The sequence below is a fragment of the Anoplopoma fimbria genome, chromosome 17 (assembly GCF_027596085.1).
Source record: "Anoplopoma fimbria isolate UVic2021 breed Golden Eagle Sablefish chromosome 17, Afim_UVic_2022, whole genome shotgun sequence".
NCBI classification, from domain to species: Eukaryota; Metazoa; Chordata; class Actinopteri; order Perciformes; family Anoplopomatidae; genus Anoplopoma; species Anoplopoma fimbria.
In genome coordinates, this window is record NC_072465.1 from 27,408,268 (window position 1) to 27,434,032 (window position 25,765).

The following is a 25,765-nucleotide window of genomic DNA, read 5'->3' on the forward strand; positions in this document are numbered from 1 at the left end:
AGAAAAGAATTAAAGCCAACTCAAAAAAAAAATAAGAACCACGTCTGAAGAAACAATCCAACTCATGATTTGTTTTTTTTATTTCTTAAAACTCTGCTTTAGAAAATCTTTTTTATATATATATGAAATTCAAATATGTTTTATTTGTTTGGTTGGAATATAAAACAACGTGTCATCTGTGAAAGAACAAAACAGAACTCTCCTCCCAGAGAGATCTTTTCTTTCCTCGTCTTTCTTCAGTCCTCACTTCCAAACATCTTTTCCCCGTTCAACATCTCTCTCTCATGTCGGCATCTCACTTCCTTGCTGTCCTACTTGGCCCAAGCTTCTTTCTACTCCTATAGTCTCCGTCTTTTTGATCTCATCCTCTTTTCTCTCTCTCCGTCTGAGACTTACAGTATCGTCTCTCCTCGAGTTCAAGCGGAGGACAATCAGAGTGGAATCAGCACCGAGATGGCAGATCTTATTGCTCGGCTGCACAGTATTCCAAATATCAAGATTTTCACTTTTTTTCCATCTGACCTGGTTTCATTGAAAGTCCTTGGTTGACAAAAACACGTTCACAGACTAGATGCTCAATATTCTAAAGGGAATCAATGGCATATTTCCGGCCATTATTTATTTTTACAAAATTGGATCAGCAGCATTTTGTTTTTCCTGCAGAGAGCTTCATTATAGACCTGCTGGCTTTATTAATGATGCCAGAGTGAGTGTGAGTAATGCAAATCTGTCATCATACCAGCCAGAAGTAGTAAAGTGTGACGACCAAAGCCATGAAGCTTTTTAACAACATGATGCAAGCTCAGCTGAGACCAACAGGCTGGAATGAGGCTGAAATATGGAGTCAAGTAAAACAATACAAAACCAAAACAGAAAGGTTGCCTTTGGATATGCATGGTAAAGTGAATAGTGATAGAAAGTGCAGTTTTTTCTCCAAGATAAAAGAAGCATTACTTAACATTACTCTTAATCCAATCTGAAACATGTTGAATCATTTTGTTACACTCAGATCAAACAGAGATGACATCAGATTTTGTTTGTTTGTTTGTCTCTCCAGAATCTGATTTTCTTTTATATTTTGGGCTATTTTGCTTCCATTACATGTTTTCTTTCAGACTAGTGGAAAGAAATATCCAACAAACACATTTAGGTTTTTTTTTTTCAACTACCTATTCTGTTTGGGTCTGTAGGTTTATCCTAAATTCAACAAAAGTTAACATTAGATTGTACCTAATTTGGATATTTAAACACAAAATATGAGAAAACTTGTAATACAAAAGATAATTGTCTTAATGTTAGTAATCAGCTGGGGAATTTCATGGTGATATATATAGGTTTATTGTTTTACCCTTTTCACCTGTAGTGTCTTTAAAATGTATGTTATTTTACAAAACATATCTTTAAAGGCCGTTTTTTGTAATAAGTTTTTTCTCAGACTCTGAGCCAGAAATCTCCACTTTCCACTTTTATTTCTATCTATATTCTGAAGGTTTTTACAGAGTGGTTTGTTCATATATCATTCATAACCTGGTTTAAACAACATTTTATTCCTAAAAGCATGGGAAAAATATGTTTTATTTAGGCTGTTTAATTTTCAGAAAACTTGTAATACAATAACACTCAACTGGGGTACTTTCATGGTGGTATCTTTTCCCTTTTTCATCTTCATAAACTAGGGTGTCTCCCAACTAAAGATATTAAAAGAACTATCACCCACAGCGGGGTAGACGTTCTTTTTGTATTCAGCTTTAACTTAAGTTGTTGGTTGAAACTGTGAAGTCTTAAGGACCTCACTGACATTGAGCCTGTTTTAAAAGCCTGCAGACTTTCAGACTTTTTTTTTTTTCTGTTCATGATGACGCAGTAGAAGCTGTTTTTTGGTGATCCTGCATGAAACAGCGCGGCTCCAACGCTTTCAGAGTTGGCGCTCTCTTTAATTCCCAACGGGGGATGCTAAAAATGTAGGCACTCCTGGGACTGTATGGTGCTGTGGATTAACTTTTTCTCCAATTGGCATATAAATGGGATATAAAGCAGCATGAATATCACATTCGCTTCCCCTGGACTGACCCACATTTTGAAGATAAATTCCTTTAGAACGCTGTTAGATGAGCTTCGGGGTAAAATAACTCAATAGTAAAATGGAATTTAATCTGTCATTTTTCCAAGACTTGCCACAGTGTGTGGACCTGTGGAGAACAAACTAGAATAAATCAATATATTTGGTTGATCTGCAGTCAATTTTCACCATGAAACAGTAGTCTCACAAGATATGTCAAAGACCTCACACAAGCGTTTATTCACTTCTTCTGTGGAAACGTAACTGCTTGCTTTCATAAAGCTATTCTAAATGTGTCCTGATTTATTGCTCCATGCAAATCTTTCACAGAAAGTTGCCACTAGAATAAAAATAGCATCTCCCAGTTCTAAAGTCTAGCATCAACTCATCGGCGCTGCTGGGTGATCAGAAGAAAGTTGTTATACATCAATGATCAAACTCTTCGTAAGACTGTAGAAGCACTGGAGTAAAATATGTACTTTTTGAAATGGGACCAAGCAGTGAACGTTGTGTGATTGCAATAAAGATGGCACATTTAGAAAGCAAAAAAAGGTGTCTAAGAGCAATATGTTTTTGTACAACAAGCCTCCAGAAATCCTCCAGCCCTCCTTTATTGAACATTCTTCCAAAATATACTACTGTGCTTTTATTTGCTTTGTTTAATGCAAGTACACCAACTTATTTTGTCTACATCAGCCACAATATGTTGCACACATAATTATAATTAAAAAAAACATAATTGTTAATAAATATTATCATTTCTATTTGACAAGCCTGAGGAGAACATAAGCAGAAACCAAACCTATGCAATTACCAACAATCCTTTGGTGACCAACTTACCCAACTGCACTAAAGTAGTGTTCTAAGTTTGACAAAGACTTTTCAAGTAATTACATGATGTAGTTTTTTGTTTTCATACTTCATAATTGATGGCATTACATACTTGCTTTGTAATTAGAGTACACCTTAAGCTAACTTGACAGACAAAGCTGTACCTTGTTTAGGTTTAATGGCTTCATGTTGACTCCTCTCTTGACCAAAGCAGGTGTAATAAGTTAAGATGGCCTCTTAAACTCCTCAAAGAGGAAGTGGAAGAGGCCACCTATCTTTGAACATGGGGGGGTTCAACCACCATCTACCACAACTAGATGAAGCTCCATAGAAGGAAAGAGGGTTTCTCTTTGGGTTAGAGATGGATGGATGGACCCTTATAAAGCTTTCAGGCTTTTCTTTCTTTTTGTGCCAAACAAGATTAAATCCTATGGTGCTTAAAAGACATTGGCATCTAGTGACTTTCAAAATGTATAACTTTTAAGATGGGGCAAAGCACTAAAACACTTTGCTGATTCTAATGGTTTGAGTCTCATCTCGAACAAGCCTTTGTGTTTATCATTAAATCTGTAATAGTTTTGATCAGAAGCGCCGCATTAAACGTAGATTGGTATTATGCAACATGTTTTGATAAAATAATGAATTTATGCAATGTCCAAGATAAATTATTATAGTTAACAGAAGACCTCAATGTAACTTATCAAGACAAAATATCCCAAAACGAAGGATATACGCAATAACATGTGCGTCATCAGCAGGAAGATTTCTTTTCCTTTCAGTTTTAGGCTAATCTTATTTTAGTCATAATGGAATATGGATAAATCATTAAGCAACAACAACCAACACCAGACTTTCAACCATCCAATCAGCCCAAGTCCAGTCAAAAAAAGTATTACATTTTTACCTGGTTAGAATATTTGATTTAGGACAAAAACATCTGAAATGAGCAAACATAAAGAAGAAAATATAATTGTCCAATGTATTATAAACAATCTTTTGTGATATAGATTGGATAGATTTTAACCAAGCTCTGGTTTCTTAGAATATAATAATAATAAATAATAATAATACATTTTATTTATAGAGCGCTTTTCAGAGTACTCAAAGACACGATTTAGATGTAGAAGGCCCTCTTTACTCTGTCTGTAGAATTTACTTCATACACATAATGTATATATGTCTTCTTCAAACAAACAGGAAATGGAAACTGCATCTTTTTATTTTTTTCCCCAGGAGGATTTCAAACTGCGTAAATGTGTTAGAATTCATACACCGGATCAACAGAACGTTGAACCGCTGCTGCGTTACATCAGTTAAACAGTCGCAAAGCTGACATTTATAGGAAAATGTCATGGATTATTGCTAAAACATGAAGACCGAGACAGACACATGATGACGACATTAAAGGGATACGAGGTGATTCATGCTGCTGCGGCTCTGAGTAACACATAACTGTCAACATACCAGTGACGGTCACAGGAAATGACACCATTATCCTTGGGGTTTTATTCGCATGAGTGCGCAGACAAATCTCCCAGACTCCTGACTGGAACTGGCCGAGATGTGCCGCTGTTGGTTTAAACTCAATGGATGTCGGTGTCTGACTTTCATTTTTCCTCGACTTCACTTTTTTGGAAGTCCTTTCCCTTTTCACCCCGATAATAGACTCTATTACAAGTGCAGCTGTATGAGAATGAATATGTTTGTCTCTGTGAGTATGCATGTGTGAGTTTGCACACTTAAGCACATGTAGCTGAATGTACATTACATACGGGTTGCATGAGTTTGCAGTCAGTGCTACCTGTCTGCAGGACCTCCTGGCCTGACGTAGGTGACCACTAGGGGGCGTGCCTTGTGCCAGTCCTCGTGGGTGCCGCCTGCAAGAAGAGCAAAGATGAAAGCTGATCACACTAAATCAACCCATTCGCGCTTGTAACTAGTGATTGGTAGGGCGGGTTGGACGTTACAAACATAGGACTTTCACTCATGAGTCCCTAAAACCATTGACTTATTTTACTGCAGATTTGTTAAGTAACTTCCGAACTTTGCTCATGCCAGTTTCCAGATAATTGTAGTTATATTCCCAAAAGCCATACTTTTTAAATCAAATCAATCTTTTCCTTCGCCCCAACCAACCTTAAACCAACGAAGTGGCTCTTAGAAATAAAGATTCCAAAAGGATTCTTCCTGAAGGGCTGACGTTCTACCAGGAACCCTTTTATGGAAGGGTGTTGAGGAATGGAAGGGTTCTTTGTAACACTAAGGGTTCCATGAAGGAATCTTTTTATCCAAAGAACCCTTTTTGGACGAAAGAATTCTTCGAGTATTGTTTAAAGCATTGGTGTTGGAAGCGAGCCATGACCGTTGCGGGTTGCCCTGCAACCGCGATTCTTTGGACGTGTCCTGTGGCCTAAAGCTGCTGGAGTAATATCCATAGCTCCAGAATAATCTGCTAAACTAAAACCATGCTAAGGGTGATGATATACTTCCATCCATCCATCCATTTTCCGTAACCTGCTTATCCAGTTCAGGGTCGCAGGGGTGCTGGAGCCGATCTCAGCTGTCAATGGGTGAAGGCAGGGTTCACCCTGGACAGGTCTCCAGTCTGTCGCAGGGCTGACATATAGAGACAAACAACCATTCACACTCACATCCACACCTACGGGCAATTTAGAGTCTTCAATGCACCTAAGCTGCATGTCTGTGGACTGTGGGAGGAAGCCGGAGAACCCGGAGAGAACCCACGCTGACACGGGGAGAACATGCAAACTCCACACAGAAGGTTGTCCAGCCCGGGAAATGAACCCAGGCCCTCTTGCTGTGAGGCGACAGTGCTAACCACTACACCACCGTGCAGCCTGATGACATACTTATGGGATGTAAAAGGAAATATAAAAGGGTCTTTCAGTAGAACCTCCTTGGTTGGTTATATCCTTCTTTCTTTCTTCTCTCCTTTCTACGCTTAGAAAATGGAAAGGTCCAAAGCTGACACTGTTGGGATACTTAGAGAAATGATGTCTCTGTTTGAATGTTAACCAGTTTTCCTACTGGTGATACTTTTCCTTTCAGTGACAATATCCCAGCATGGCGTAATGTCAAGCACAACTATTCCTATAGTTCTCTAAATATAGAGTTATTTATTCCACTGATTGTTACCTCTCATGACGAAACCAAAGCTGTTCCCCTCTTTGTGCAAACAGATGTCGATTGTCTTTGATATAACCCCTGAGGTGCTGTCTGGTGCTTTGAGAACAAGAAAAGGTAGAGCCAGACAGAGAGAGAGAGAGAGAGAGAGAGAGAGAGAGGCAAGTTATTCATTTTAGTGACAAAATTTATGCTGCAGCTGTTAAGTATTTATGCTCCATAATCAGGTGCAACTAAAGCTTTGTTCACATTATACATTTTACACCATGCTAATGGAGCATAAACATTTAATACGGGGAAAAAAGTATGAATGATGACTTAATGTAATGAGATGATGCTATACAATTACAACTCCACAAGAAACACACGTCTTTACTTTTTAATTGCTCCCAGATTACCTTTGCTGATTACTGATGATTTAGTTTTTACAAGATGAAAATACTTACATATTCACATAGATATATATATATATGAATGAGAAGGAAATAGGAAACAGTTGGACAATTCGGCATCTCACAATATACATAAACCCTAAGATGTTATAGTTGTCTAAAACCGACTATGCTATACACTAACCAAGTGTTAAGTGGCCCCCAGCATAACTAACACATATATCATTTCAAAAACACTGAAATTAGACCTCAAAAACAAAACTCTATTAAATACATTCCAAGGTTTTGCAGAAATGTCAAATATCGACTACTTGTCTGCTGATTATGTTTGGTTTTTCACATTGTGCTAATATTAGACTCTACCTTACTGGAGCTCGTAATTCATGACCCTAAAAGCAAAGTGTATACGTATGTACCTGTTGGGGGCAGTTCATACTCCACCTCCAGCAGAACTCTCTCTCCTACGTTCTTCAGTAAGCTGATGATCTCTTCGTGACGCAGTTTGGTCAGATTGATGCCGTTCACCGACTTGATGTAGTCGCCGACATTGAGCTGGTCACTCCTGCAAGGAAGAGGAATGAGTGCAAGAACAAGTGTGCAGAAAGGAACACGTGGTTTAATCCCTAGACTGTACACAAGAAGTGGACTTAGACAGTGTGCTGTCAAACATTGGGTGGTGGATCCCAGTATTAAAGCCTTGAGGCGGCCTTTTTGGCTGTTGTCAACTTTCAGGAATTGAAAATACACAAAACCGGTTAAAGCTATAAAACCAAATAATTGTCTTTTAGACTCTAAATCGACCATCATTTACGAAACAAACATCATGCTGTGATTAAGAAGACTTGAAACTAGAGATTGAGACCATAAACTCATGTTTACAATGTTTACTGAGGGAATAAATCAAGAGAGAAGTAGAGTCATTTTCTCATAGACTTCTATACAATCAGACTTCTTTTTGCCCCCTGCTGGTCAGTAGAGAGAATGCAAGTTTAAGGTACTTCTGCATTTGTTTTTTCAGACCCAGAAAGTTGCCGCCTGGTTTAATCACATGCTGGAACAATCAGAAGAATATTGTTTAGAAAATGTTGCAGTTTTTCATTTTTTTTTCTCTCCTGAGATTTAATGTGAGACATTTTATACAGAATCTTTTCTTCCTGTCCTTCCTTGCTGGCGTTGCACCCACCTGGCAGCCAGTCCTCCGGGCCGCAGGTTCGATACCCGCGGTTTCCCGTCCTTGTCGGTTCCTCCCGAGATGGTGAGGCCCAGTGTGCTGCCTTCTTTCTTCACCAGCTCCACCATGGTCACCCCCCGCAGAGCTTCTAACCATAAACACACACACACATAAAGACAAATACAGACACACACACACACACACACACACGGACATATACACACACAGTAGAACACACAAGTACAGCAGAGAGGTGGAAAGTGGTTAGCGGCGGCCCTCTTGTTCATTCTGATTCGCGGATTAAAGTGAAGCCGAGTTACAAGAAAGATAAATCAGAAGATGTTTGCTGCCGAGTGTCCTTGAGTGAGACACTGATCCCCCCCCCGTCTGCTCAGAATAACAGAGTCAGCTTTAATGTAAATGTGAGGATCAGATAAGATAAAGATCCGTTAATGAGAATTAACAAAGCCTCAGTGTGCCATGCATCTCGCTTGAAAAGTTCCCTGGCAGGGACGGACGGAGAGGCCTTGAAAGGTTAAAGCACATCGCCAGTAACAGCAACAGTCACGTGAGTCTTCAGGGGGAAAGTGTGTGTGTGTTTGATTTATTCATGAAAGAATTACAACTTTATGAAAAGTCCAAACAATGCATATTCAATTATTTGTACTGCAGGTTAATCACTCCATGATGGTGTAGAGATAGAAGACTGCTCTGCCTTATTTCAACAGAAGGACAAAAAAACTATTGTACATTGTTATATTCCCTAAACACCTAATTAAACTACTGTATAAACAGATCACAACATCCCAGAAAAATACAGCAGCCGCGCTGCTATTCTCGTGCTGAGTCAAGGCTTCATGAGGTAAACAGCTTAATGGGTTGACTTGGAAACAACACCGCAGAGTTCGGTTCACCTTGACTATATTACGCAAGCTTTGAAGTTAAGAGTTCATGACAGACTAGTTTCTCCATGACTGTGGGCACGGATATCTGACATTTTCTATCAAATCATCCACCAGTCCTTCTGTTAGCAATGAAACAATAAAAAAAAAGACATCTGCTTGTAACAGATGAAACAAATGAAAAAAATGTCTTTATGTTTCTTCAGTGAACATTCTGTATATGATAGCAGACTAATAGAGACATTTAACATAAGAGAGACCATGTAAACTCATATTTTTCATATTTCTACAAATCTACTAACTTGGATAGAATGACAAAAACAACCTTTCATGGATTAGGTCTGGACAGAAATGTTTGGATTACATCATGATACATAGGTAGTACTACCCAGATGGCAAAAATACTGTGTTCCTACAAGCATGGAACCGTGCATTTCACCTTTTAAAAATGACACAGTTTATTTGTTTTGCCTTGTGCAGGTTTAGTGGCCTCAAAAGCCCATGAAGTCCTTTTTGTCAATTGGCCCCTAAGTGTTTCAATTCGAAAGCAGCCTCGAGAACATTGGTCGGTAAAATGAAAAAGGCACTGATGTCATAAATAACATAAAATAAAACCTTTGAGGTGTGATGGACAGTTTTTATAGTTGTCTGTATTTGTATCATTATCATTCACGCGAACACACCAACAGGCTCAAAAAGCAGTGATTCACTTCTGCAAATAAATAGCTGTCTCTCATTCGGTTTCTAAATCTTTCATTCACGCTCTTGCACACACAACACACACACACACACACACACACACACACACACACACACACACACACACACACACACACACACACACACACACACATAAACAGGTGAGATGGAGCTTTGGTGTGATAGATGGCTAGATTAGGTAAGTCCCTCAGGCGACACTGAGAATCAGTGAGGTGCTTCACATCTCTTGTGGGTCTTACAACAACACACACACACACACACACACACACACACACGCACACACACACACACACACACACACACACACACACACACACACACACACACACACACACACACACACACAATCTGCAGAAAGGCACTCCTTCATTCATTATTCCTGTTCCTATTTGGATAGAAGCACCAGCAGTTTGGTGCCGTTGGATTCCTCTGAAATGAATCATCACAAAATGAGTTTTTTTTTTCTTCTTCTCTGCAGATGCAGAACTGACCGTGTTGGGATTCATAAAGTTTTATCTACCATTTCATTTCGATGTTCGGGGAATACAGTATACACATGAAAAGATTTGTACAACACACAGAGACAAAATGGTTTCTATTATCTCAACAGAGAAATGAGGAAAGCAATTTTATCAGGCAAATGGGAGAAAACAAATATTATCCAACTGACACACACATTGAAGTACATTGTTATGAATTTGTACTCAAATAATAACACGGAACAGAGTCAACAACAGTGTGACTATGGAAGGTGAATGAGACAAATACTAATAACTGTATACCTGAAGTAAGGTGTACGCTGGAAACGAGAATATAGCGGAGTTATGTAACCGTGCATGGATGAAGAAATATGGGTAAAGATAAGAGGAAGAGAAGAATAAAATAAATAGGAAAGAAAAGAGGATTTAAGACGGACAGAGAAGAAGAGACACTCAAAGGAGGGATTTGGTCAGAGTGACAGGAAAATAGAAAGGAGAAGATGAAGGAGATGAACTAAAACAGGTGATTTCATGTTCGAAAGGTTTCAGGTAATAGAAAAGGATATAAATTATAACAGATAATTAGAATTCGAAACGGGACATAATCTTATCATGCTTTTATCATTAGTTTGCTGGAATCTCAACATTTTTACACAAGTCTCTCATGTGATAAAGAAGGTTTTTAAAGTTGTACTTTTAGCTCACTTCTAGCCAGGGGTCCACTATGTTTCATAAGTACGTTTTTATATCAGCCTCGTATCACGCTTGCAGAAAAGCACAAGGCCACTTGGTCAAGGTTGGTAGACTATTGGTTAGGTTTAGGCAACAGCACTACTTGATTAAGGTTGGAAAAACATCAGTGATCATGTTAAAATGATAATGTGTAACTCTAACGTAACGATGTAATATAACATATAACATGACAGCTTAACGTGACAGCTTAACGAGACAACTTAACAAGACAACTTAACGTGACAACTTAACGTAACAAGGTGACATAGCGACGGAATGGAAAATATTAAAGAAAAGCGTAACATAAAAATTTTACATAACAATGTAATGAAAAGAAACAACTTAATGAAACAATATAATGAAACAATATAATGAAACAACGTAACAGAACAATGGAAAGTAACAAAACAACGTAACTAAATTACATAAAGAAACAATGTAATGAAACAACGTAACGGAACAACGTAACGGAACAACGTAACGGAACAATGTAACGGAACAACGGAATGTAACAACGTAACAACGTAACGTAACAATGTAACGGAACAACGTAACGGAACAACATAATGGAACAATGGAACATAACGTAACTTTAACGTTAACAACGTAATATTTGAACAACGTAACGGAACAACGTAGAGCAAACAACTTTTAACGGAACAACGTAACGGAACAACGTAACGGAACAACGTAACGGAACAACGTAACGAACAACGTAGCATCACAGCGGCTGGGCTGATGTAGGAGATCTTATCGAATCTGATGGTTTTAGTGGTAAGAGTTTAATTTTATGCTTACTGGGATCACAATTTACTGTAAGATAGAATGTTTTCAGGAAGGATAAGGAATGTGGTTTCCCTTTTAAAAAATACAGAAACATAAATAACTTTAAATGTTATAATATAATAATATTTGACTAGCAAGGTTTGGTGGAACAGTTGGCACTCAGGGACACTTTCAGAGCAAACACTTTTAATTACAGGCAGCCCGGGACCTTGATGTTATCACCCTGTCTCTGCAGACATCAGGTCACCCTGCCACTCAAACACAAAGCACGTCACAATCTGATAGTGAACCAGAGGGAAAATGATCCAGTCTGGACAGCGGGAAGCTGATTTTGTGAATGCCTCAAACTCATTAAGCAAAAGGCTGTCGTCGCAGAATTCTGCTTCAGGCATTTGTCTGAGACAAATTATGATGGGAGATTAGTATGATGCTTCAGTGTGGTGATGCTGAATCTGGATGACAGAGTTTACAGTCGTTTTCAAAGCATTATAGGGATGGATGGATGGATGGATGGATTGACGGATATATATATATATGTTGTATGTACCTGGTATACTGTGTCTTCTCGAGGCCATGTTTTGTTCTGGTCCAGAGATATCCTTTGTTTTTCCATATGGTCCGTCATCTAGAGAAAACAGACACACAGTAAAACTTTAGAGATATCAATATATTTGATTTCTTAGGTTTAGCTCAGGTCAGGATTGTAGCAATTATATCTTCCTAGAGCTATGTAATGTGATCGTTTACACAAATACAAAATAAACAGCAATAATCTCCTCCACAGACATGTCTACTACTTGGACAGCAATTCGTAGAAAAGAGAGAGTGCCATATCATCTTCTCTGCCCAAAACCCTCCATTAATAGAAATGTCATACTTGGCCAACACTGCTGCTACGTGCATGTGTGTCGCTGTCAACCCCATGAATCACGTCTGATATTATCCTCCTCTGCACGCTGCCCATCTTGTAAAAACAAGATGCATGTCTCTGCAGTCCCGCCACACAATGGTGGCCATGAACATAATAGTTATTAATCGATCTGGAATTCTTGGCTGTGCTCTCTGCACACTGTGTACAATGAATGAGACAAACAGTTGAAGCATTGTCCTGATAAAGTTGCCGAAAAATCGAAGCACCACCCTCAAAACTTAAAAACATCCCTCTCCAACTCACTTCCTTTGGTAATTTGTATTTATCATAGACTGATTAGGTCAATCACAAGGGTATGTTGGCTTTTTGTAGATGTAGTTCCTTAAGATATTAGAGGAAAATGAGTCTCTCCTCAACTAGTATGAGATCTTATAAAAAGTTCTTTATCGTGTTCTCCTAAGAATATCCAGCAACATGATCCATCATTGCACATTGTTAGGTTTAGGAGGATTGTACCAAGTGAAAGTCCTGTGTTTGTTTGCTCCTTATACCACCCCCTCCAACTCACCCATAGCGGACTTCTCGCTCTTAATACTATACCAGTTGCTCCGACAGTCTAACAATGATGCAAAAGGGAATACTTTGGAGATAGTTGTAAGCCGTGTGGGTCTCATTAAGGCACTAAAGGGCGCCTTGTGCGTCTGTATAAAAAAACAGAGGGCTACTGCCCAAGCGTTGGTATTACCGCCCGGGGAGTGAGACCTTCTTTGGTTTTGGTTAAAAAAAAGCATGTTACTTACTTAACTTAAGTACCTGGCCTTAGTTAAGTACATAAGCCATGTAACTAAAGTAAGTAAAAATAAGGATACGTTGACCTTTGGTTTCACATGGGACATGAACAGCGGTCTCCTGTGTTAAAGTCCTGTGTTTGTTTGCTGACTTTGTCCTTCTATATACTACGTCATCTGACTTCCTTACAGGCAGCAGTGCACATTCTTTATTGGCACATTTTTTTATTGGTTTAACAAACAATGAATGATCACAGACTGCCCTCCTTTATGTTTCATGTAATTATAAATTAGAGTGTCCCACTTGTCTCCAACAGATGAAAAAACAACAACTGTATATTCATCTTCTTAGTGCTCTCGTGTATTGATGTGTTTACTTCATTGCCTCTCTCTGACGGTTTCTTTAACTGTGGAATGGCTGTAGGGATGGCCACATTGTTCATTTTGCCCAAGAGTGATATATCTTGAAAACAAACACACCATTTGCCATAAAAACAACCAGAAATCCCAGGAGGGTGAATCTAAATGACTTTGATGAGCCCCTAAAGTTACATACAGAGCCAAAGAATGTCCACTTGTCCAGTATGTTAGCAAAAGCATGAGCGTGTGAGAGGTTTACAAAGTGCAGCAATGAAGATGAGCCTGAAGTTACACATTATTGTTTTTCTAGAAGAGAACCAAATCCCAGTTTCTTCCCCCATTGAACAGATGCAGTCACAGTGGGTCTCTCTGCCTAAGGAGCTGCAAAATGCTCTCAAAGTGCTGCGTCAGGGGCGTAAAATTTGCAAGTATTCTACCAAGACTCCATGTAAATACTTGAAAAAAACTCCCTCATATATAATCTACTTAGCACGATCACAAATGCAATTGCATCTACTTTGTATGAACAATCTTGTAAGACGATTGAGGTGAGGGAGATTCTCCAGGCAGCTGTAGTTACAGTCACTGTAACTGCTGAATACACAGTGAGGCCATTTGTGAAGTGTTGATGAGGTTAGTCTCCTCCCTGCTTGGCCATCATTGTTATGTCACGGGGGGGAACAGATGTCCTGTTTTATGGTCTCTGGCAGAGGCTTCGTGGCAGAGACGTGTTTTTAATATTTGATGAGTTATAAATTCAGTTCTCCACGGATCTCAACAGGTGTTTGTCTGGAACTGCACTTTTAAACTAACACCATTTTTATTATGTCTCCATCCAAGGACCAGAACTATCTCAGTTCTTAGAACGCCGTTTCTGGGGGCTACTCTTCCAGTTCAAGAGGAACTGTGAGTGACTTTAGTGTACGTGATTAGTCAAACACAATTTTTTATAAACCTGGTTGTAAAACCAACCGTGTAAACAACAGACAACACAAAACACAAACAACCGCTCGTAACACAAAAAAAATGGAAGTAAACACTAAATAATCGACCGAAAGTGAAGTTCAGAAGTGGCTGCCCAGCGAGCCAACTCAGTAGCACATGGCTAACCCATGGACGTTAGCACAAAGGCTAACCCAGTAGCACAAAGACTAACCTTGTAACATTAGCACAGAAGCTAGCCAAGTAGCACAAAAGGATGAAATAGTTACATTAGCGCAATGGCTGACCTACTAACGTTAGCACAAAGGCTAACCCAGTAGAACAAATGCTAGCCCAGATACTTTCGTGACGGCTACTTTGCTTGTGTTTGTATGATTTTTGAATACATTTTGTTTATATATTATTATAATATTACTGGGGGAAAAAGCTAAGAGGGCCTGTAGCAAACTCACAGCCGGCCGGTTTGTGCACTTCAGCACAACAATTTGCAGAGCGAATGCAAACCTTGATGGTGTGTAGGTCTTGAGGAATTCCCCAGAACTGTTTGGTCCGTAAACGCACAAAGATATATCTTCTTCAAGAAGATATAAAATACAATTAATTATATGTTTTGTCGTCATATAATTAATTGTATTTTTCAGATATTTACGTTCAAACTGATTTCCAATGTCGATTTGAGGCTGGCTTGACACAATGATAATGAATTGAATATATTTATAGTGAAGAATCCCTTAAGCACTTTTTTACATGACATATTCTGAGGTCTCATCTATGATATATGTAGGAAATGAAGTATTTTGCTAACCCAGACTCTGTAACTCTGTTTGACAGCAGCTGTGACGGCTGCTGTTGTTGTGACTCTGAGGGGAGCGGATGTGTCCTACTTTACAACCTCTGCTTCATCAGAGGGGTGGAACACGTTTAACAATTCATAAGCCAATTCTCTACTACTTTCATGCCCTCCTCCAGAAGTGTCATTAAGTTGCATTATAATCAGGGACAATTACGTCGCAGCTTAAACATAAACGTCTCTGCAAAACTTGCAGAATAAATATGTAATTTTTTTTTAATGCTTTTCCGGCACCTGAAGCGGCATTTTAAACCAGCTTACTATCAACAGAGTTAAGCAGTTGGAAAGGATGTCCTGCAAAATCCTTTATCTCCTTAGTTGTGCTTTTAATTCCACTTTAAATTACAGTCACACTCCTTTCCAGCAGACTGCCTTCAAGTCTCAATTTCACTGCGACAAAGACACTGCAATAGTTTTTTAAGCTATTGACTCAAAAGCTCCTGTATATGGGACATATTTAATGATACTGTCACCAAGCTTAACTAGTGGTTTTTCATTTTTCCATACTTAAAACTTAATTCCTAAATCATTGCCTCCAACAATCCAAGCACATGCAGGTTCAACGTATCCTCGTACGTATCCTCATACGTATCCTCGTACGTATCCTCGTACGTATCCTCGTACGTATCCTCGTACGTATCCTCATACGTATCCTCATACGTATCCTCATACGTATCCTCTTATCCTCAACAGTTCGCATGATATCCTACGAAACGTTACTTGTCATTTTTAGCGTTTTTTCAACTATAAACCAGTAACACTTGTCAATTTTTGCTTGATACATTCATTCGTTCTGTTCAATATTGAAAAGAAACAACTCAGGCAACAACTACTACTGCTCATGCAACCATGGCGTTAGCTTTATACTTCTGCATATTGCATTGACACTTCGAAATGTCATTTTGCTGAACAAAATATCTAAGTATCATAAACTTGTGTTTGTCACAGGGCTTATTATCAGCAATAATCCAAAATTAAATGGAAAAATCCCACTGCTTTTTGTCAAAGGAACCAGTGCGATGCTAATTTCCAGATTGGCCTACAAACATATGTCATCCCTGCAACATAATATTGGCTGTTGGATGCTGCTCTTTAAATATTGTTTGGTTTCTGCCTTTCATTCTGCACCACGCTACACTAACCAATTGCCTTTGCCCTGAAAAACCTTTCAGATTGTTTGTAGCTCAGTTCAACAGTTCAGTTCATCAACCTTCAGGAGCTAGGCTGGGTTGTATCTTAAAGCAGCATTTAATAATTTGGCCATTTTTGGGTATCAGAACAATCCATAAAAACAACATTTACATTTTCATATAATAATGTTTTAAAAGCAAAAAGGAAGAAAACTAAACAATGACCTGAAAGACACGGTTGATCTAATGATTGAATGTTCACATTAAACATGCTGTGGACTTGTATCTATTGTTGATGCTGATATTGATATTATTGATGGGTGCAGCTATAAAAATCTGCTCAGTTAGTTTAGCCGGCTAGCTAGAAAATAAGGAGAATTTAGCAAAGACCCTGATGTTCATTTTAACATATTGAATGTATTTTTAAACATTATTACGCAGCTTTCTTGAATACTCGATTCTGATTGGTGCAATACCACAGTCTGTCTTTTCTTTATAACAGACCGCTGCTATGAAAAAACAGACCATCGCTTTGAAGTTCTGGTATTCTAATACAGCAATTTTCTTTTAGCCAAAGCACTATAATAATTTTTTCATGAATAAAAAATATTTTACAATCAATATTTTGTGTCAAATTATTTTCACTAAACAGAACTTTGATATTATGTTATTATATATTTTTATTATATTTTCTTTATGCAGAGTTTGATGACAACAAATTTCACTTGGTTTTTCATGATAATACCTGCACATGGCAACTAGAGCAAACTTACTATTTAATTATTATATATCATTTTTTGAATGTATATATATATATATATATATATATATATATATATATATATATATATATATATATATATATATATATATAATAAATGAATTAAAAATAGGTCAGAAAGATCCTTTACTAAGCATGAAAACCTTTTTTTACAAGTTCTATAATTCATGAGTGTTTTCTGACATGAAGACAGTTACATAAACCAGTCCAACAACACCATAATATATGAATTATTTTTCTATCAGAACAACAAGTAGTTTCCTGCCTCCGCACATCCTCAGAGTATAAAGTGTTTTCCATACGGTGACACATTTCCCTCAAACACCTTTAAAATATGCAGAACCATCCCACCGGTAATGCTAAGAAATCAGTCCTCTCCCCGGCGGTGACGGTGGAAAAGGAGGCCATTGTTGTTGTGTTCCGCAGTTTAGCGATCTTCACAGAGGTGTAATGAGTTTAATAATTCATAAGTTGTGGATTCAATTTTGCTTTAAACCACTTTCATAAGTTATCTGGCTGGCTGCTTTTTCGCCCGCTGTGGGGCTGTCACAGGCATAATGGGCCCCAGAGGCTGCTCATCAACACACACAGGAACACACGCGCACACACAGGAACACACACACACACACACACACACACACACACACACACACACACACACACACACACACGCAAACACACACACTTACATGCACGGCCTCTAGCAGAACAGACTGATGCATACCCAAAAGGATTAAGGCACCAAACGTACACCTGCATGTGTGCACAGACACCAGAACAGACTAAAAAATCCAAGTATAACACCAGCACGCACTGTTATATGAACAGGATTTTGCACAAACACACACACACACACACACACACACACACAAACACACACACACACACACACACACACGGTAGCTTGAAACGTAAAGACACTTAAGGCAACTTGGCCATCTCTGTATCTGGATGTAAGACAAACTGTTTTAGTCACAACTTTTCCCAGCAGCAGCGTGAAGCCCTCTGAACACACCAGTGTCTCGTGCCGTAGATCTGACGGTCGAGATTAAAATATATAATTATGGAAACACAACACGTGATCTGTTAGCGCTAAGCTTCTTCTTGATTGGATGTTAAGATCAGCTTCTACGTTTCCTCTCCTCCGCCGCCGTTTTTCCGGCTCTGCCTGATAAATTAAGTGTCTCCTGGTGAATAATTTGAATGTGATTAGGCTAATGGCTGCTGGCGCTGTCAGCTTACTGAACAGGTTGAGTTATAGACGAGGCGTCGGGCCAGATTTCCCCCCCTCCCGATGCAGTAGAAGCAGCGGCATAATGCTTTAAGCGGTTGAGCATCTTTTTGGAAACGGAGACGGTAATGACTTCAGCACGGGCACGGCGTGCTGACAGACTACAGGATGGATGTCATCGTTAAAGGTCCAACTCATTCTTGTACAACATATTTCAAAGTTGTGATCTAACTCGGTAACAACAGATGTTGTTAGAGTGATTGAATGTACGCCTTTAACTATTTCCCCAAATTTCCTACAGTAATTTAAGTTTGTTTTCCAGACAAAAATGGTTCAATAATTCCAAACAAAAGCCGGTCTTTCATCCAGGAGACCGTTTCTTTGTTTCCCCTGAGAAACACGATGTTAAAGATGATATATCTCTACAAAAATTTCCGTATTTATGTAGCGCCATTTCTGTAGTTATTTTAACCCAAACCAAGATCTTTTCCTAAACATAACTTAGTGTTTCACGATCCTTTCTTTAACCTAACTAAGTATTTCACAATCTTTTCTTTAACCTAACTAAGTATTTCACAATCTTTTCCTAATCATAACTAAGTATTTCACGATCTTTTCCTAATTATAACTAAATATTTCACGATCCTTTCTTTAACTTAACTAAGTATTTCATGATCTTTTCCTAAACCTAACTAGCTAAGTTGATTCATGTGAAGACGGTAGTTTATTTTGAAAAAACTGAATGCATTTAACAAGCAGAAAACAGTTTCTGTACGAAACGTATGAGGTTCGGAACGGATTGGCTCATCTCAGACTCATGTCAGGTTAAATTCACACTTTTTGGCTTGTGAAGAAGACTACTGTGGGAAGACATGTTGTATTAGCTACCATGAATAAAAAGGAGCCATGCAGCAGGTTCAGCAGGCACAACCTAGAAGACTTCCATACATACATAATACATCTGTCACCGATCAAAGAACGTATCTTCTGACAAACCCAATCTCACACATACCTATTGGAGAAGTACAAACTAGAGGTGCAGCACCTTCAGCCTGGTAGGTGAAGATTAAAAACATCCAGCTTAACACAGAAACACCTGCGAGGCCTGTGTGTGTGTGTGGGTGTGTGTGTGTGTGTGTGTGTGTGTGTGTGTGTGTGTGTGTGTGTGTGTGTGTGTGTGTGTGTGTGTGTGTGTGTTTGTGTGTGTGCATGCATGAAGAGAATACTAACAGACACGGCTCTGTGGAGGAGTGCAGGCTTCCCTCAAGCTTAAACCTTTACACAAACACGCATGCCAAACACATTACGAATACAGTACGAGCACACACACACACACACACACACACACACACACACACACACACACAAACACACGCGCGCACTCTCTCTTTGTCCTCATCGCAGGCCGCTGACGATGAGGATGCACTGTCGTCACCTGAGGTGGAAATAGACGTGATGCTGTAGAACACAAACTGCCTCCCATCTTCTCATAATTTTGCAACATACAGAGGCACAGCGTATCTTATCTGACCTCAGAGCTCAGATGAAACAACCCGCATGGACCAGACTTCAAAGAAAACATCTCTGTTTTGGTGCAGATCCACACTAAAAGCGCAGCATAATCATTTTGTTTTTCAATGAAAATGAGAATGATCTAATACCGCAAATCATGACGCAGATGCGATATCGGGGAGAAACAGCTAGCCTAGCTACATCATCATCCATCATCTTCTCACCACTCAGAGTCCGTTGACATACATCCTCACACACAGACTCATTGCTGAAACGTACTTACACGAACAGAAAGCAAATGCAAAGTTTAGCGGTCGACACAGACACACACTCAAAAGAAATGTTGCCTACGTGCAGACCCTCACCTCTGAGTGTATTTTTTATTCACAGCCCATAACATGTTCATGAACAACTATTTACCATAGAGGCCTTTGTTACACGGGTCATTTCAACGCCAGGACACATTAACTATCAAGTTTGTGCGCTCCGAGGTTGGATCTTTGCTCACATTGTGATCCGATCAGTCTCGCATTGAGTTCAGATCTCAGTGAGGTGTGGCAGCATGTGGGAACAATCCAGACAATTTATCAAATTTAGGTCTCCATCATCTTCAGAGCAAAGGGAAGAGAGGAGGAAAACTGGGGCTGTTGAGTTTCTGCTTATGAAAACCCAACATTTTCTTGATTTTGCTGCTTCAAAACAAGAGTATTTAAATAACAAAATAACGGGGGACTTTTATTGTGAAGAATTTATAGGAATGCACGCTTATCAGTGATTAGGGGAGCTTTGTTAGCCCCCCCATCCATCAATAAAAAACAAGTATGCAAATACTGCAGGGTGGAAGAGTAAGCAGCAAAAATAACGTGGGACTTTTATTGTGAAGAATTTATAGGAAAGCTTTTTTATCATTGAATTAGCAGAGCTTTGTTAGCGGCTATTCGTATAAAAACCAGAACAATGCTTCCACAAATCAGTCAAGTTGTAGTTTACATCCATGTATGTCCAAAATATCATCATTTAATCATTTTATCCTAGTAAACTTTTGAATAATATTGTTATATTAGAATGTAAATGATTGAGTTATGGGCCAAAAATGTGTTTAGTGAGGTCACAATGAGCTTTGACTACCAAACTCTAATCAGTTCATCCTTCAAAAGTGGATGTTTGTGCCAAATTTGAGGACGTTTGCTCCAGATGTTCCTGAGAGATAACGAGAATGAGACAGACGTGACACAAACAGACAAACTGTTGTGAGAGTATGGCAGTGTCACTCTGGATTAATGTTTGTGTGTGTGTGTGTGTGTGTGTGTGTGTGTGTGTGTGTGTGTGTTTATGGGAACATGAAATTGGCAGAGCAGTGTGTAATGACTGCTATGTCATTGCCGCAGTAGTAGAGTCTTCAAAATAACGGTGCTTGAAATGGAATTTATAGATGAGGTTTGGAGATGGGGTCATGATGTTTTGATACATAACCTAGCAGTGGTGCTGAAACTAAATGTGATTGAGTTTAGCACTGTTGCCCCGATAGCTCTGCCAAAATCCTGATATGTTTGCAGGACGGGTCTGGTACAGGACGGGTTAATCTCTATTAACAGATATCTGCCTAGTGGGTAAGATTTTGGTATCGGAAGCATTCTGATTTCCATTTGTAGTCCGAGAAGTATTGACCAATCACGTTCAAGCAAGCTTTGGTAGAATGCAGGAAAACAGAACGTGTTGAGAACAAAAAGAGTAGGAAGGCATTTGCCGAAATGCAATCTGGGTACCATTAAATGTAACTGAAATAATATTAACAACACAAAATGTATTTAACAGAGGTAACCTACAAGACATTTAATATATGAAGATAATAATTGTTTAATAAATGTACTTATGTTTGATATATAGCCTTTGTATACCAAAAATGTGTAGCCACCTTCCTGCTCTTAAAAAACTATTTTAAATATTGTGCTGAGATCTAACCCGGTCAACTAAAAACGTTTAACTGCATATGAAACCATAAAATAAAAACATCATGACATTCTACTTAAAGTTTTTTGCGAATCAAAATAAATGGCAACAAAAATGGCTTTTAAAACGCTGTATCAGCTACTTCAATTTAAAGAAAAATGACTGTCAGTCTGTCAATATTTCCCTGCTGACGGATGTTTCCATTTAGTAAATGCAACAGAAAGGTTTTAAATGTTTTTTTCTGGTTTTTCATACTATAGAAAGTGCTTTTAAAGAGTTTTCATCGACCGAGGCTCCCTGAGGTAATTATAAAGCTTTAGAAGAACCAAGTCGATGTTATATATTTATTTGAACATATTTTCATTCTTTCATTTTCTGTTTATCTCTATTATTCTGCGGTTATTATTTTCTCTGAGTCAATATAAAGAAACACAATGCATGTTAGAATGTCTTGAAAAAACAGCTATGTAATTACACATAGAATGACTTCCAGCTCTCTGCCATGTTAAATCAATAACATCACACACCACTACGCACCTACGCAGGTTAACAAATGTTCTGTAGCTTACTATGTGTAACATTCTACCATCCACTTTAATAACTGTAAAATGAAAGTGTTGAGACCTTGAATGTTTTATTTATTTTGTTTGTTTTTCCAGATTAGCGCCACAGAAGTATCTGGTTAAAAGATTCAGATTTGAGGAGCCTCGTCGTCATCTGTGGGTTCTTAAAAAACGATTTATATCCAGTGTTGGAAGAAGTGTTCAGATTATTTATTGTAGTAAAAGTACTAAAAGCACACATTGAAAGTCCTTCTTTGAAAAAGTTACAGCAGTAACAATATGTAAGTATGATCAGGAAAATGTATTTAAAGTGATTTTTACTGCATTAATGTTTATGTTAGATTTTAACTCCTTGATATCCTGTTGGCTGGTTGAATATACAGCAATGTATCATATTTTATCAGATCATTATATATGATATTGTACTAAACATGCATCTCTAAAAAGAAAACAGCCTGTTTTCAGGTTTGTGAAGATGCATTTTCCAGCTGATCCAAGAGCAGTTTGAAAGATTTATATAACTGAAGAAGTAGGAGGATTTTTTTAACACATAATCACAAACATTCAACATGAGAAAAAACTTCAACATGAAAAACTGTCATCTGAGAAGTAACTAGAGCTGTCACACAAATGTAGTGGAGTAAAAAGTACAATATTTACCTCAGAGATGTAGAGGTAGACGTAAAAAGTAGCATACAATGGAAATATTCAAGTAAAGTACAAGTATCTCAAATGTGTACAGTACAATGCTTGATTAAATGTACTTTCTTACATTCCATCGCTGTTCAATTCTGAGTTTGACAACCCAAAAAGGCATTTTAACGAGAACAAACAAAGCTGGTAATTGTGAAGAAACGACACAAAAAGGATTTAAAAGTACACTTCAGCCCTGTGAGTTTCTTCAGTAGTAACAAAACATTGATGCAGCAGTCTTTCCCTTCTCTCTCTGAGAATCTGAAAGGTTGTTGAATCTGCGAGCAAATCACGACTCTGGCTAGTTTTAATATGACCCAGAAGATATTAAAAAGACAAATCCTTCATATTGTGAAAACGGAAAAACCTTTAATGAAAATCTGCGAGGCTGCGACAACAAATGAATGTCCAGAACGTTCTAGCACTTGTACACAATAGTATACATTAACATAACAATGCTGCCTATTTATGATGTTTTGTTGAGCTGAAACTACAGGAGTGGGCTGTGTTTATTATGGGCAGATGCCAGATGCCAACATCTGTATAAAAAAATGAAGCGAAAAAATAAAACGCCAATACACAGCAAGTCTTATCTGAGTGCATAAAAGAAAACAGAAGACGCCACTGAAAGGAGCTGAATTGAACGCCGTGATGCACTCAGCCCGTTTCATGTCCATGAATGAGGCATTTAAGCCGACACGCCGTTATAATCAGCCAAGCATTCAGCCCGACCTGAAGGTGGGCGTCACAATACAAATAGAGCAGAGCGCTGATGAAGAGTTCGGACAAAGGTAGAAAAACACCTGTTCATCCACAGCAATAATACAGAGGGATTGGCAGAACAACTGGTGTTTCAATCCCCCATGGTTTTAAATCAATGTATTCTCAGCGAAACTATCCAATTATGCACATCATCGATCACCACTTCGACCACATTTTTCCGCACGACATGTTGAACTTGTTTTGCTCATTCTGACTTAAATTTCGACTTGATCCAAAATACAACTATTTCCCCTACGTTGTCCAGTAAATTGCCAAATGACAGCTTCTATACATTTTGCATTATTTCTATGTGGATCGGATTGATATCAATGAATCTAGAAATGCTCATGGAATCATTACAAACATTACCTATCGTGTCTTTTAAGCATGAGGACATCACACACACAATCCATGTTCAAAAGCACAGAAAACCAGAGTTTGTGGATTTCTACAGGTGTCTTTGTGTGTGCATGGCACATACACACACACACACACACACACACACACACAAACACACACACATGCATACACACACACACAAACACACACACATGCATACTTCGATGCGTCTGATTGCGGTCATTATGATGCCTGAGGCGGTGAAGAGGTGTAATTAGCTATTGTCCGCAACAGTGCGACAATTGTTAACACGTAAAGCGAAACTAACACACACACACACACACACACACACACACACACACACACACACACACACACACACACACACACACACACACACACACACAGTTGAGGAGATAAAGGGAGAAGACGAAACACACATAAACCGTATCATCCCCTCCACCCGCTGAGCACATACAGGCAAACACGTACGGGACAAATAAATAGAAAAAAACACACATAATTATGCAAATGAACTCCGTCACCCCTTCGCACCCATTTTGTCCTCATCCACCAACACACGACGAACGCTCACCCACACATATAGAGCGGCCATGGAAGGAACAAGCAGTAATTAGGACGCTTAATAGCTTCTCTGTTGTGGTTAATTGCAGCCTGTGTGGATCTGGTTGGGGGGGGGGCAGTGAGGGAGGGGGGTGAAGATGGGTGACACCACCGCTTTAGCTCTAATGATCTCTGTATCCTCTCTTTACCTCTTTTTCTCTCAAAGCTCTGAACTTTTTCTTGTGTTAAACTTTCAGACATGGATGACTCAAAGTGCTCTATCACTGGAGGAGGATCAGTCTGAAATTTGAACAAACATGAAGTAGCGTAAAACAATGTAAAGCAGGGTAAAGCAACCTGCCATAAAGCAACGCACGGCAACGCAATGTATTGTAGAACAACGCAATGTAACGCAATGTAACGCAACATCAAACAACGCACCGTAAAGCAACGTTTCGTTACTCAACGTACTTTACAGCAATGTAACGTGACGCAATGTAACGTGACGCATGTAACGTGACGCAATGTAACGTGAAAAAATGGCTGACCTGCGCAGAAAGCATCACAGCATAAAGTTATGTCATAGATTGCAGCATAATGGAACACAATGTAGTGGAACCCAACAATGTAACGTAATACAATGTAACGTAATACAACGTAACGTAATACAACGTAACGTAATGTAACGTAATACAACGTAACGTAATACAATGTAACGTAATACAACGTAACGTAATACAACGTAACGTAATACAACGTAACGTAATACAACGTAACGTAATACAATGTAACGTAATACAATGTAACGTAATACAATGTAACGGAATACAATGTAACATAATACAATGTAACGGAATACAATGTAACGGGATACAATGTAACGGAATACAATGTAACGGAATGAAATGTAACGGGAGCAATGTAACAGAATAAAACGGAACGGAACTTCCACATATAAGTAAGAAAAGTACCTATTTCAACCCAAACCATCATATTTTGCCATGTAGCTTTGTTTAAACTCACAACCTAAACCTCATGTTAAAAACTGCAACATTTTCACATGGTGTTGGTAGAGCAGATTCTTCCCCAACTGAGGCGTCGGTGGTGATAACGCCTGAAATCGGATGTTTAATGGGCCAAGACATGAAAAATGGGTGTGGGTTTTGTGCATAAGTTTTTCTTTTCAACTCTCAGACACATAATATGTCACCAA

General features: G+C 38.7%; 1 protein-coding gene across 1 annotated transcript in view; it reads right to left on the minus strand.

Moving 5' to 3' along the window:
- The window catches only part of grip2b (glutamate receptor interacting protein 2b), a 167,070-nt gene that overhangs the window by 39,506 nt on the left and 101,799 nt on the right, over positions 1 to 25,765 (minus strand). Inside the window, exons 2-6 of the mRNA XM_054616853.1 lie at positions 11,764 to 11,841; positions 7,610 to 7,745; positions 6,843 to 6,988; positions 6,047 to 6,133; positions 4,692 to 4,767 (exon numbers count right to left, since the gene is read on the minus strand). Coding sequence (XP_054472828.1) covers positions 4,692 to 4,767; positions 6,047 to 6,133; positions 6,843 to 6,988; positions 7,610 to 7,745; positions 11,764 to 11,841 — 523 coding nt within the window. The remainder of the gene's footprint in view (positions 1 to 4,691; positions 4,768 to 6,046; positions 6,134 to 6,842; positions 6,989 to 7,609; positions 7,746 to 11,763; positions 11,842 to 25,765) is intronic.